The sequence below is a fragment of the Larimichthys crocea genome, chromosome XV (genome assembly GCF_000972845.2).
Source record: "Larimichthys crocea isolate SSNF chromosome XV, L_crocea_2.0, whole genome shotgun sequence".
NCBI lineage: Eukaryota > Metazoa > Chordata > Actinopteri > Sciaenidae > Larimichthys > Larimichthys crocea.
The window spans coordinates 9,278,765-9,291,259 of record NC_040025.1 but is presented as its reverse complement, the minus strand read 5'-3'; the positions used below and the strand labels follow the sequence as shown (position 1 = coordinate 9,291,259).

General features: G+C 43.9%; 1 protein-coding gene across 2 annotated transcripts in view; it reads left to right on the top strand.

Annotated features, from left to right (window-relative positions):
• The window catches only part of magixb (MAGI family member, X-linked b), a 35,026-nt gene extending 27,099 nt beyond the window's left edge, over positions 1-7,927 (top strand). The window contains exons 11-18 of one of the 2 annotated variants that reach the window (XM_019275388.2): positions 51-114; positions 201-602; positions 5,133-5,333; positions 5,408-5,484; positions 5,577-5,723; positions 6,643-6,781; positions 7,089-7,192; positions 7,745-7,927. In XM_019275388.2, coding sequence (XP_019130933.1) covers positions 51-114; positions 201-602; positions 5,133-5,333; positions 5,408-5,484; positions 5,577-5,723; positions 6,643-6,781; positions 7,089-7,192; positions 7,745-7,813 — 1,203 coding nt within the window. In that variant the 3' untranslated portion in view covers positions 7,814-7,927. The remainder of the gene's footprint in view (positions 1-50; positions 115-200; positions 603-5,132; positions 5,334-5,407; positions 5,485-5,576; positions 5,724-6,642; positions 6,782-7,088; positions 7,193-7,744) is intronic. The other variant, XM_019275434.2, reaches the window with a different exon arrangement.
• Positions 7,928-12,495: the final 4,568 nt, after the last annotated feature.

The window sequence follows — 12,495 nt, the reverse complement described above, 5'->3', positions numbered from 1 at the left end:
CCAAAGCATCTCAAAATGAGCCTGATATGCAATTATATATTTGTTGACAGGTACAAAGAATTCTCCAGGAACACACCAAACAGGCAGAAGTCATCTTGCTGGTTTACAGAGGAGGTAAATGACTCATCTGTTGTGTTGCAGAGTCTGTGATTTTATAACAAACAAAGTCTTCTCACAGCTATTTTCTCTCTCATTATCAGGCATCTATCACTCAGCCGTCTCCCCAGGCTCCGTCCGAAGACTCCCTCCTCCTCTCCTCCACCCTCCTCCTCCACCTGATTCGGACAACACCTCTCTGCTCCCAGAAATACTGCCCTTGCCCCGTACCACCATTAGCACCCCTCCCTCCAAGCGCTCCTCGCTGATCCAGAGCACCAGTTTCTTGGAGTCGATTCCAGTGACCCTCACCATGGAACCCAAAGACTGGATAAACACGGGCCTGGAGGACGAGGCGGGCGGCGTCGCAGTGCCTGATTCAGGTCTGGACAGGCAGGGTGGTGAGCGGACGCGCCCTCTCCGAGGGTTCGATGTGGAGTTGAGGAGAAAGCCAGGAGAGGGCTTTGGGTTCGTCATTGCCTCTCAGGATGTTGAGAACGGCAAAGGTGAGAGACAAGTGCTCATGTTTTGGTTTACCGGATCGGCATTATGCAGCATTAGTTGAACTTTTCTGGCCCAGTACAATCATTTTGGTTACCTGCCCTAGGAAACAAGTTTCAGTTGGGAGTGTACAGACACACCATTAGGTAATTACAGATTAAAAAGTGGTCACCATGGCTACATGCCACCAGATGAGTCAGGATGCTTCGTCAACCCTTTTCTTGTAAAGTAAAGCTAGTTTTGGGATCCACTATTGTACAATATTTTCCCAGCACAATTACTTAAGTGCGTATTTTATGTCTTTAACGTACTAACCATGAGATGTTGTACATCGCTCTGTATCTCCCCATTTCACTTCAAGTATTTAACACACAAACACATACACAAACATGTGACATGAATTAGACATCGTGGAGAGGTGTGAGAGTGAAGGGGTGAACTGGCACCTCTCCAACTATCACTCCACACTCCATACTCAAGTCCCAAGGACTGAGCTATTGCTGCCCCCATGGCAGTATAGGCGACATAACATCATGTTGGGTTGATTTAACGTGCTTCAACAAGCTGTCTCGATAACCAAAAAACCCATAAAAAACCATCATATTGCACGCAGACGCACCCACGGCTTGCATAGTAATGTAGAAAACCTCATTTGGTGAAGACCTCTTTCCTGTTTTTATAGGATCTTGCACTCACAAACACGTTTATGTCTTTCTTCCTGCTCTCATGGGCTTTTATTTTTCTTTGTGTGTGGTTGTGTGTGACCTCCATGTGCTCCTGAGGGGACAGGTTGATATTGTGGTTGTTATTGGGATCAATATTCAGAGTCTCATGTGTGGCGCCTGACGGACCGGGCTTATCGAAGGGATAGTTGAATGTTTTGAGAACATGCTCGTTCATTTTCTTGCTGAGAGTTAAAGATCAAAAAGTTAATTAATGTCTGTGCTCTACAAAAAAATGAAGATATATCCAGCAGCATAAACTGCAAAAAATAATAACACCACACTGTGACTCTGTCTGTGCATATAATCTCCTATAAAACCTTTTTTAATTAACCAAAATATATATCTAAAAAGTGCTAATTGGTGAGATTTAAAGGAGCTGGTTGGTGGATTTTGTTGCTGTCTGTTTCCTCTGTTTTCTTATGTTAATCATGAGCGGTATTGATCTTCTCATCCAACTCTCAGCTAAGCTGATAAATATATTTCCCCACATGTGAAACTATTCCTGTTCCAGCATGTTTACAGCCTTCATATGTAGCCTTTTTATTTAATTTGTCAGCTCGAGTGTGGCTGCAGCATAGGTATCAAATCTCTTGTATCTCTGTCCTCTCTGACCTGACAGGACGTTGAGGCTTGTTTATGTTCTTGTCTGGGAAGCGAACACATCCTGAACCTTATTAGCTTTTAGTGTAGTGCTTATGAATAGCAGTTTAACCGCAGCATCCCCCCCAGTGATGTATTGCCACACTCTCTCCCCTTCCTTTGTCTTATATTGGCTGCCCTCTGTTCCCGTGCGACGCGGTTCAATTTGCTTTATGGCTCCGGCGAACACACGTTTATGTTTGCACGGTTGAGATTAAAGGGTTGTAGGTACACCTGTCTCTGCGGCGTACAGAGGCTCTCCATCCTCCCTCAAGCCCTCCGTCTCCATCCACTGTGTCCTCGTTCTCCCCTTCATTTCTCTCCTGTCATGTCACAGAAAGAACCCCCCTCTGTCTCTCCATATCTGCCTTCACCCTCTATCATTACCTCTTCCCATCTCTCTCTCCTTCTCTTCCCCTCATCCCTCGCTCTCCATCACAAGCTCACGCCCACTCTCTCCCCCCCTTCTCTCTCTCTCTATCCCTCTCACCTCTTTTACTCTGCAGTAAAAGCGTCCAGTCTGGTTTTTCAAAAGATTAAAACTCTCTCCCTCTCTCTCCCTCTCTCTCTCTCTCTGTATCTCTCCCTCCCTCCACCTCCCACCTCTCCATCGCTCTCTGAATGCTTAAGAGAAATGCTACACTGAGCATTTCCCTCGCAGACGAGCAACAGAAGGGGACAGCCAACCTTTTGTTTTAAGCTCCTGTTACATGTGAATCTCAAGCTGCCTGACACGGATTTTTAGGACATATATATACATATATATGTTTTTTTTTTCTGTTTTGTTTTTCTGCGTATGCTAATCAAAGAGCCATGCTGGAGAGACTACAGTCTGCTTTGAAAACTGTGAAGGAGTCTAAACGTAATTATTCCCTTCCACTTATTGTTTTTTGGCGTTTACTGGGGGTAAAGGTGTGCTGGTTTGCTGCAGTGTTTCATGTTTAGCTTTGTGCATGATGACTTACAGGGTATGATGCTGTGTCTGCACACTAAAGTTTGCTCGGCCCCGGACGATGTGGCGACTTTAGCAGGACGAAAGTTAGATCCCCAGGCTCACACGGTTGATCAAACTGATGCTGTGATCCATATGTAACAGGGTTGTTTTGTTGTTACAGTTATACCGGTTGATGTGATGTTTCTCAGCAGTGACATGATGTGGTTCTGTTCTGTTCATTGGAGTCATTTGTGAGCCACACGTGCTGTGAAATGTATGAAGTTAAACAGCTCAGCGTAAGCGGACACGACTGCACGAATGAAGCTCAAGATCAGCAGTACTTTCTCTCAGTCCCCGTCACGCACGAAGCATCTGCAGGCTAATGTTGGGGATGTCTGCACCGGCTGATGCATCTGAGCTGCAGAGAGGGGGGGGATTTATTTTTTACGATGGCAACGGGGGGATGAAGGAAGGGAGGGAGGGGGGACTGCTACCACTGCTGAGCGGTGATCAGTGCAGCGCGTCAGAGCGCTGGCTGGCTGGCTGGCTTGCTGGCTGCTGGGCATACCGCAGTGGGATTACTCTGGACAGGAGAACATGGAGAGCCAGAGGAAAAAGACACTAATATAAAGCAGTCCATTTGGATGCATGTGTGTGTGTAGTTTAAGTGTGTTTGTTTGTGTGTGTGAGTACATCTGTCCCAATCCCCTCTGCTTGTGAGTCACTTTGTGTATGTGTGCGTGTGCACACAATGGTGTGATGGCTGTTGCATGTGCATTCATGTTGATGTCGGACCGATGTATTATGCATGATAAGAAGACTATTTGCAAAGCTGCATTGGCTTTGATTTGACCTGATTGCCGTTTCTGCCTGGGTCACCCAGATTAGTGCCAGATTGAAGATATGTCTCCGGACTCTGAATTATAAGCTGGACCTTTTAATGGGATCATCATTCTGATGTGACATACACTTCACCTCATATACCTACCCTTGTACATGTACAATTTTAAGCTGCTAACAGTCATTTCGTGCCGCTCTATCTATCTATAGGACAATTTGAACAAGCTATTTTTATCCTGAAGGGATATAGACGACGTACCTCAGCTGAACGAGAGTGGCAAAATCTTTATGCTGCCTGATGGGTTACATAAGGCCGCTGGCAAGACTCTAGAGGGAACCAGCTGTCACCAAAGCACAGCCTCAAAGAGGGGTCAGAGAGAGAGAGTAATAGGGAGTTTACAAAAATACAGAAAGAGGAACAGGAGATTGAATTAAAGATCTAAGCAGACGGTTCAGCTCAAAACTGTAAGAAGCTTTTTAGTTGGTGCCCGGAGATTAATGGACACGCATTTATTTTTAGGCTGCTCAATACTTTTTTCATCAACCTTGGACACTGACCAGAGTTAGGCTTAATTATGAGTGATTTCATCTTCATGCAGATAAGACAAATGAAGTTCTTGATACATGAAGCTTATCGTCCCTCCTCACTTCAGAGCATAGGTCAGTCGAAGCGAAAGAAAAGACATTTCGCACATCATCTCTCCTGTGTGTAACACCTTGATCGTGATAAAGAGGTGCGTTTGAGCAGTGTACGGGTGGTGCAAGACGAGAAAGACATTTTTGTGATACCAGCAGAAGCCTTTTTTTTTGTTGTTGCTGCGTTTGTTTCTATGTTTTGTATGCTCGCAGCATACTAATGCAGACAGATTGCAAGTTTGGACATCTAAGAAAAAGCTGAGCCTAAGACTCACTCACACTGTGAGTGTAAATATCCAAAAGCTTGTTGTTGTGCGCAGCTTGACAGATTCAGGACAGGGAAATGTTGCTGGAAAGCTCGTGCTCCATGACGGTCTGTTCTTGAGGAGGCAGACAAATCATTGATCAGCGAAAAACAGTTTCCCCCCGTGTGTCAGCAGATGGAGAGATCGGTTGATAGATGGGAAGATGAAGGAGAAGAGGAGCGTGTTTCAAGGAGATAGTAGGGGGGAGGAGGTGTTAAGAGAGTCTCCTGTGGGTCGTAATTTATAAAGTAAACCCTGCCAAAAATGATCCAAAGCTTAATCACAGCTTGTTTTAGGAATTCTGGCGAAGAGGCTGGGGAAATAAATCTTCCTGCTTTTAAATTTCTCTACATTTGACCTCACTTTTTACTCGCTGCCATTCCGTTAAAAGGAAAGTTTTGGGGCTCATACCTGTGTGTGAATTACTCAACAAGTCATTTTCTGTTCTCCTTTCAGCTGCTTCACTTCTCCCTCACCGGTTTGTGACGGTCCGTCGGGGCAGTCCAGCGTCCAAGAGTGGTCAGATCCGGCCTGGAGATCGATTAGAGGCAGTGGAGGGACGCTCGGTGGTGACTCTGCCTCATCGGGAGCTTTCTCAGATCCTCCGTCGAGCTGGAAACACTCTCCGCCTCACTATTATCCCACGCCCCAGCACCTGTAAGCATACCTGAAATGAAAACATACATCCTGTTTTTAAATTCATGATCTGACTTCTTTCCTTCCTTCCTCAGATTCTTCAAGCCTTTCAGAAACCACTGATTATGACCCCGGTCACAGAAGCAGAAAGGGTCAAAGGTCACGTCCAAAGGTGAGGTGACACACTGACTACACTGTGTCAATCCTTCTTACAGTGACAAATATCAGTGCTCCCTTCTTACCCTCTCTGCCCTCGTCTCCCAGCGTGACTCCAGGTATTACAGCGTAGACTTGGATCGTGGCCCGTCAGGCTTCGGCTTCAGCCTGCGAGGGGGCAGCGAGTACAACATGGGCCTCTACGTCCTGGGACTGATGGAGGGGGGTCCGGCCTCACGGAGCCAAAAAATGCAGGTGTGTCTTTTTTCACAATTTATCTATGGTCACTACTCTTTATACTCTTTACTCTAGAGTCAGGGTTGATATATATATATATTTCAAGATATTTTATTCAATTGTGCAGATAAGAAAATATCATGTCATTATAGTACGTCATTTTTTACTTTAGCTGCTCCAGTTTGAGCCTGTGCTTATACTGCACAAGTCAAAATTTCTGCTGTGCCTCATTTTAGTTATTATTATGTGTAATTTAATGAGATAAGATAAGAACATAGCCCATCACTCTCCTTCCCTGCTGCTAAAACCCTCATTCACGCCTTCATCACTTCCGGAATTAACTACTGCAACAGCATCCTCTATGGCACACCATCCAAAACTTTAAAAAAACTACAGTACATCCAAAACTCTGCTGCTCGTCTGCTCACCCACACCCGCACCCGTGATCACATCACTCCAGTCCTCCAGAAACTGGCTCCCAGTTCCACAGCGTATTCAGTTCAAAATCCTCCTCCTCACACACAAAGCCCTCCATAACCAGGCCCCTTCCTACCTCACTGACTTGCTCCATCGCCACAATCCATCCCGCAGCCTCCGTTCATCTGATGCAAACCTCCTGACTCCTCCGTCTAGGACCAAGCACCGAACCTGGGGCGACAGAGCCTTCTCTGCAGCTGCCCCCTCCCTCTGAACTCTCTCCCCAAACACATCCATGACTGTACTGACTTCTTGTACAAATCTCTGATAAAGACACACCTTTTTAAAATTGCTTTTAATGTTTAATGTCTAATGTGTTTTTAGTGTACTATCTTATATTGTTTTGATGATTTAATGTTCTTCTTTGTAAAGTGTCTTTGAGTACCTTGAAAAGCGCTTTTAAATAAAATGTATTATTATTATTATTATTTAATGTTGTGCTCGTGTGTTGTGGCTGCAGGTCAGCGATCAGCTTGTGGAGATCAATGGGGACAGCACAGCAGGGATTACCCACAGTCAGGCGGTGGAGCAGATCCGCAGAGGAGGCCACCGCATCCACCTGGTGCTCAAGAGAGGAAACGGCTACGTGCCTGATTATGGTGAGACACAGTCGGGGGATTTCAGGATTTTGCAGATTTACAATCTAAGACATTAAAAAACATCTTCTGATGCATTTGTCTTGGGTGTATAAACTCCTTTCTTCTTTTTCTGTGCGGCTGATTCTAACTAAAATACTTTTACTCTTTCTTTCCCTGTGGTGTTTCCCATTCATAAATCATTTGATCCTTATTCCCGCACCACATTTTCCCCTCTGGATTTCCAAACATTTCTTTCCTTTCTTGCTCCACTCCTTCCTTCCTTCTTTCCTTGTCCTTTCTCCTCCTTTCTTTCTTCTCGGTCTCTCAGTGGAGCTCTCCAGTTTGTCTCTATGTATGACCAACTCCAAGCTAGGCGAGCCTTGCTTCTATGTCATTGGACGGACAGAGAATACGCGGTTGGTAATGGTTCCTGTTAGTTCTCCCATTTTTCTGTCTCTCTACATTCCTCTTCCTCAGTCACAACTGCTGTCTTCACTTCCAGTCAAAGAAACCTCACAGCTTGTGTGTTGGTAGTAGTAGTAGTAGTAGTAGTAGTAGTAGTAGTAATGGTGTTGACATTCACAATATTATACTGATTTCTTGCCCAATTTAGTTCCCCTCAAACCTACCTCTGAACAGACTTCGCAAGCTTCGTTTTTTGTAAGCACACTGACTTATTTAAAGAAGGGAATGCTTTCATAGAGCATACTGATAATCAGATGTGTGTCGTATTTCTGTTAAAGCTTGATCTGAAGGTTTTACTCGAATATAAAAGCAGCTGTTGTTGTGCCAGCTGACCTAATGTACCTCAAAAAAAGACAAAAAAACAAGCAACAAGCAAAAACACTTTCTGGATTTCAGAGCTCTAATAACAGATTACATAATGCTCACTGCCAAAGATTTTGCTCTTCCTCTGTTTTATCCACCTGTTCACTCTGTTTTCTCCTCCTCTCTCTCTCTCTTTCCCGTGAAATGTGTGTCCAGGCCGTGAACACAGAGTCACCTCCCCCTCCCACTTGCATCACCCCAAGGAGCAGGGTTTGGCTGCAGTAAACTCCACCGGACGGAAGGGGCACAGCTCCAAGCATAAGAGGAGAAGCAGGTCTGCAAATGGACGCGAGCGAGGCAGAGAGACGGAAAAGAGGAGGAGGAGAAGAGGGGGCTCAGAGGGAGGAGGGCGCTCGGGTTTACAGAGCCCCGTCTCTGAGCTGGGTGAGGAATCCCGCGGAGAGAGGAGAAAGAGAAAAACTCAGAGTTTACCCAGAGACGCCCTCAGGAACCATGACGATAGTGAGACGGAAAGAGGGACGGTGAGGGGAGGGAAAAGGGAGAGGGAGAGAGGGAGAGGGAGAGGGAGGAGTAAAAGCAGGGAGAGGAAAAGCAAAAGTAAAGAGAGGAGAGCGAGGAAGGCAGAGGTCGAAGAGCAGGAGCAAGAGGAAGAGCAGGAGGCACCTGCTGCTGAGGAAAAGGTGGAAGAAAGGATGGAGGAGGTAGAGGAGAGAGTTGGTTTAGAGAGGGAAGATGGAGAAGAGAGACGAGAAAGAGAAGAGAGACAAGAGAGACAAGAAAGAGAAGAGAGGCAAGAGAGAGAAGAGAGACAAGAAAGAGAAGAGAGACAAGAAAGAGAAGAGAGACAAAAAAGAGAAGAGAGACAGGCGAGACAAGAAAGAGAAGAGAGACAAGAACAAGAAGAGAGACAGGCGAGACAAGAAAGAGAAGAGAGACAGACGAGACAGGTGAGAGACGAGATTGAAGATGATGTTTTCCTCCCCATTCCAAGTCCTACCCCGAATCTTCCCAAACCCAAAGAAAACTGGGAGGAGGAGAATGATGAAAACTGGCACGTTGCAGCAGAGTACAGGGAGCTGAGGCAGGAGAAGGAGGAGCAGGAGAGGTCGTGGGATGACGACAGGGGTGATAATAGTGAGACAGAGCTGAACGGCGATCAGAAAGACGACGATGCACAGAGCGAGAGGCCTTTACCAATGGTTGCTGCGATAGATCCGGTGTCACAGAGAAAGCCCTTCTCCTTCCTCACCTCCACACTGTCCGTCGAACAGCTGGGGGACGATGAGTCAGACTCCGGAGGCAGCCAATCTGACGGCACCATGTCTGCCGCTGCCAGCATCTCCGGCCTTTCTCTGGCCGCCACAGAAGCAGGCGGGCGCAGGGCCGAGGTGCTGCCAGGCCCCTGGCTCACACCCAGCCAGCAGAGGGTGGCTCAGGTCGTGGAGGGGAACAGACTGTCCAGGAGGCGGACAGGGCAGGGAGGAGGAAGAAGCGCTGTCTCTTGACTTTCAACGGGAAGTAGAGCATGCAGCAGCTGAATGACACTGTATCATATTCTGCCAGTCTCACACTGTTAAGACCTCGACTTGTTTTCTGCAGCTACCCACACTACCAACATTTTCTCTCAGTCACTTTGATAATCTACAGTAGTACGAAGTCATATTCTTTGTGCCTTTTCACAGCTGACCTCCGGCTGATGTTAAATGTCGACACACACATCTGAACTCGTAAACGACGGTTTTGTGTTTTGTTTTTTTTGTTTCGCTGGTGAAACAACACTGACGTTGTCTTTTTTTCTCCGAGGCACTGTCGCCCTCTTTATGTTTCACTGCTCCCTTTACATCCGCAGCATTTGTGATAGATGTTTCCAGGACAACAAGGTATTACAGACACCTTGGTGCATCCTCACTCCCCTCTCTGCGTTCTCTGTCTTCAAGCTACTCTCACAGCTGTCCCTCTCTCGATGCACCCTCCTACTGTACAAAGACTGCATAGACATTCACTTATACCTCATGAAGAAACCAAGCAATAATAATGCAACTGTCCAAGACTATCAGCCATCCATTTCCACTGCAACACGTCGATCTGGTCTGAGAGGAAACGGTGTAAACACGTTTGTACAACATCCTCTTTGTCTTTTGTGGACGTATAACTGGATATTTGATTGTGATAATGCAAATCCCCTTTGCTAGCAGGTGTGAAATCTATATTCTGTAAATATTTGTATAGAAATAAAATGACAGAACCTATTGTAAATACTATACTAACTGGAGCCAAGCCCTGATTTGTATTACTGTATTGTAATACATCATGATAAGTCTAAATATATATATATAAAAACATATGCAGTATATCTATATATTACATACAACAGATACCCGTGCATATTATTTATTATCGTGTGATGAGAAATGACGTGAAAATTGGTCTATTATAGCTTTCGTGAAAGGCTAAAAAAAAATGTAAACACAGAACTATATTGTCCTATTCATAAATGAATGTTTTGTAATATGCTGCTTGGGTGTGGATAAGGATACTCTGCTATGTTGTACCCTATTTCAAAAAGTCAGCAAAAGATGCCAAAAATATGCATCCAGTGTGTGCATATTTCTCGTACTGTTAATAATATTGTGTATGTGGGGTCAGAACAAAACCACTATCTAGATTCTAGATAGCGCTGTGCCCATCGTGCCACGTACAGTTGCCTTGGTAACAAAAACAAAAAAAACACTTTATCCTAGCCACTGATTTTTCTTACTGTGAAAACCCCTTTTGCTCTGAGGTCTTTAATACGAGAGAGAGAGGTGGGCAGGCCACAAAAATGTAAAAAAAAACATAAAAGGCTCTTACTGTAAATCCACAAATGAATAATAATCACAAGCCTGTGCAGAATCTGAGCTCAGTGTCGTGTCTAAAGATGGCAAAATAGCACATCATTTTGTTTTGCTCTCTCTCTTTACTTTTCTTTTTTTAAGGAGTTATGTTATAGTCGGGGGTGGGTGGGGGAAGCTGAATGGATACTGTGAGATGTTATTTTTATATGAACTTTTTTGGAAAAACTCAGGTTTTCAGATACTTTTGCTCTAGATAAGCCATTAGGAAGAAAAAGCTGCAAAGTGACATTCACGTTGCCATTTTTTTCACAACTCATAAACATTATTTCAAATGTTAAAGCACTGTTATGTTGATTCTTTCAGGCGGCATTAGGAGACGCAGACTGTTACGGCTGTTTTAGTTACCGCCCTTATAATCATCTGAAAGGTTGATGCTATAAAGTGAAGCTCTTCGCGTGTATCTGAACTGAAATGAATTGCTCGGTGTGCCCTGCCCATTTGTTTGCATCACTGCTAGTACAGTGACCAAACCAACATACTGTCCCCAACCAATGACCACACAGAGTAGCTTATACATGTGAGACTTCTTTTATAACGTTTGCTAATGTTCTTTTTTTAGACTTTCATTTCCTAAGGGGGGATTATAAGGCTGGACTGTAAACACGTTCTAATAAAACTCCAAATAAACTGCTGAACCAATTTCCTCAGTGGTCATGTATGTCTTTCTTTTTATTGCTTCTTTCTTTTTTCTTTTTTTTTGACATGAGAGGAGGAGACACAGTCATGGACAGCAGATGGCAGCAAAATTATAGGGTATAATATATTTTGGAGAGCTAGAGATGGGATTTGATACAATGAAAGTGTGTGTGCAAGAGAGAGATTTTTAGAGGGTGAGATGTGTGTCTGAGAATAAAAATAAAGATTCCTTTAAGTGAGGGCTCCAAATTGATCATTTCCCACAGATCAATTATTAAAACAGCTTTTTGCAAGAACAGGGATTTTACATTTTCCATGCACACTCACCCCTTCAGTCTAATATTAGTGTGTTGTACTGTACAGCAGAGCAGCATCACCTGTGAGCTCACAGGAGCTGTCTCAGTTCAGATATGAGCACTTAAGCACTGCCACTAAAAATAACATCGCTTTGAGGCCTTGTCTTTCTCTCATGTTGTCCTAAGCCGCATCCTTCTGTTCAAGTCAGCGCACACAAAAAATAAAAAAAAATAAAAAAGGATCACCGCAGTAATAACAGCACTGCACTCAGATGGACTTCAGTGAGCAAAGCTTATAATATTAATATTCAAAAGAGCTCAAATCAAACCTTTAATCTCAGTGACTGTGGATACAGAGTATAGCGTGACATTTACAGTGTGTATAGGCATTACATTACAGTGTATAGTATTGTTTTCTACATGTGGGCTCCGGATTTATGGGCGCTCAACAGGGTTCCTGATGCGTAAAGCCACAAAGATGCAACAATGAGGAGGATTGCACCTTCAAAATAAAATTCCCCACTGTTCCACTTCGTGTTTATTGTGCAGACCACCAATAACTTGGACGATAATTTACAATATAGTATGATAAAACTGTGCAGTCTTTGTTGGAAAACTCCCCCATGATTCCTTCTTAATGTACATACTGTTAATAATTTAAAAGTGTTTCTATGACATGGCTCACAAATACACAAAAATGTTATATACTCCATGCACTTTTCATGTATAAGAATATGGATGTTAAAGGTTCATCTTTCGTATTGTAAATAATATAATTATTTCCATATAGACATATAACTCTGATATATTCTGGTGTACAGTATATGATCGCCTATCCTTGTCTCTCATAGGTAGTTAGGGTAGACTAAGATTAAGTTAAGCTAGACTTTATTTATTACACCAGGGAAATGTGCTTGTTGCAGCAGCTTATAATACAGAAGGATGATAAGGAAAGAAGACTATTACAATATTAGAAATAAAAAGTTCTATAGCCTGTGCAGCTTTCAAGTATATCAGGAATTTATCTAATTTCTACCTGTTTTGTCACCGGTTCATTCATTTTATTGTAGACATAAATGCAGGTATGCCAATTACTCCATTTGTTTTATTTATTTGTTTG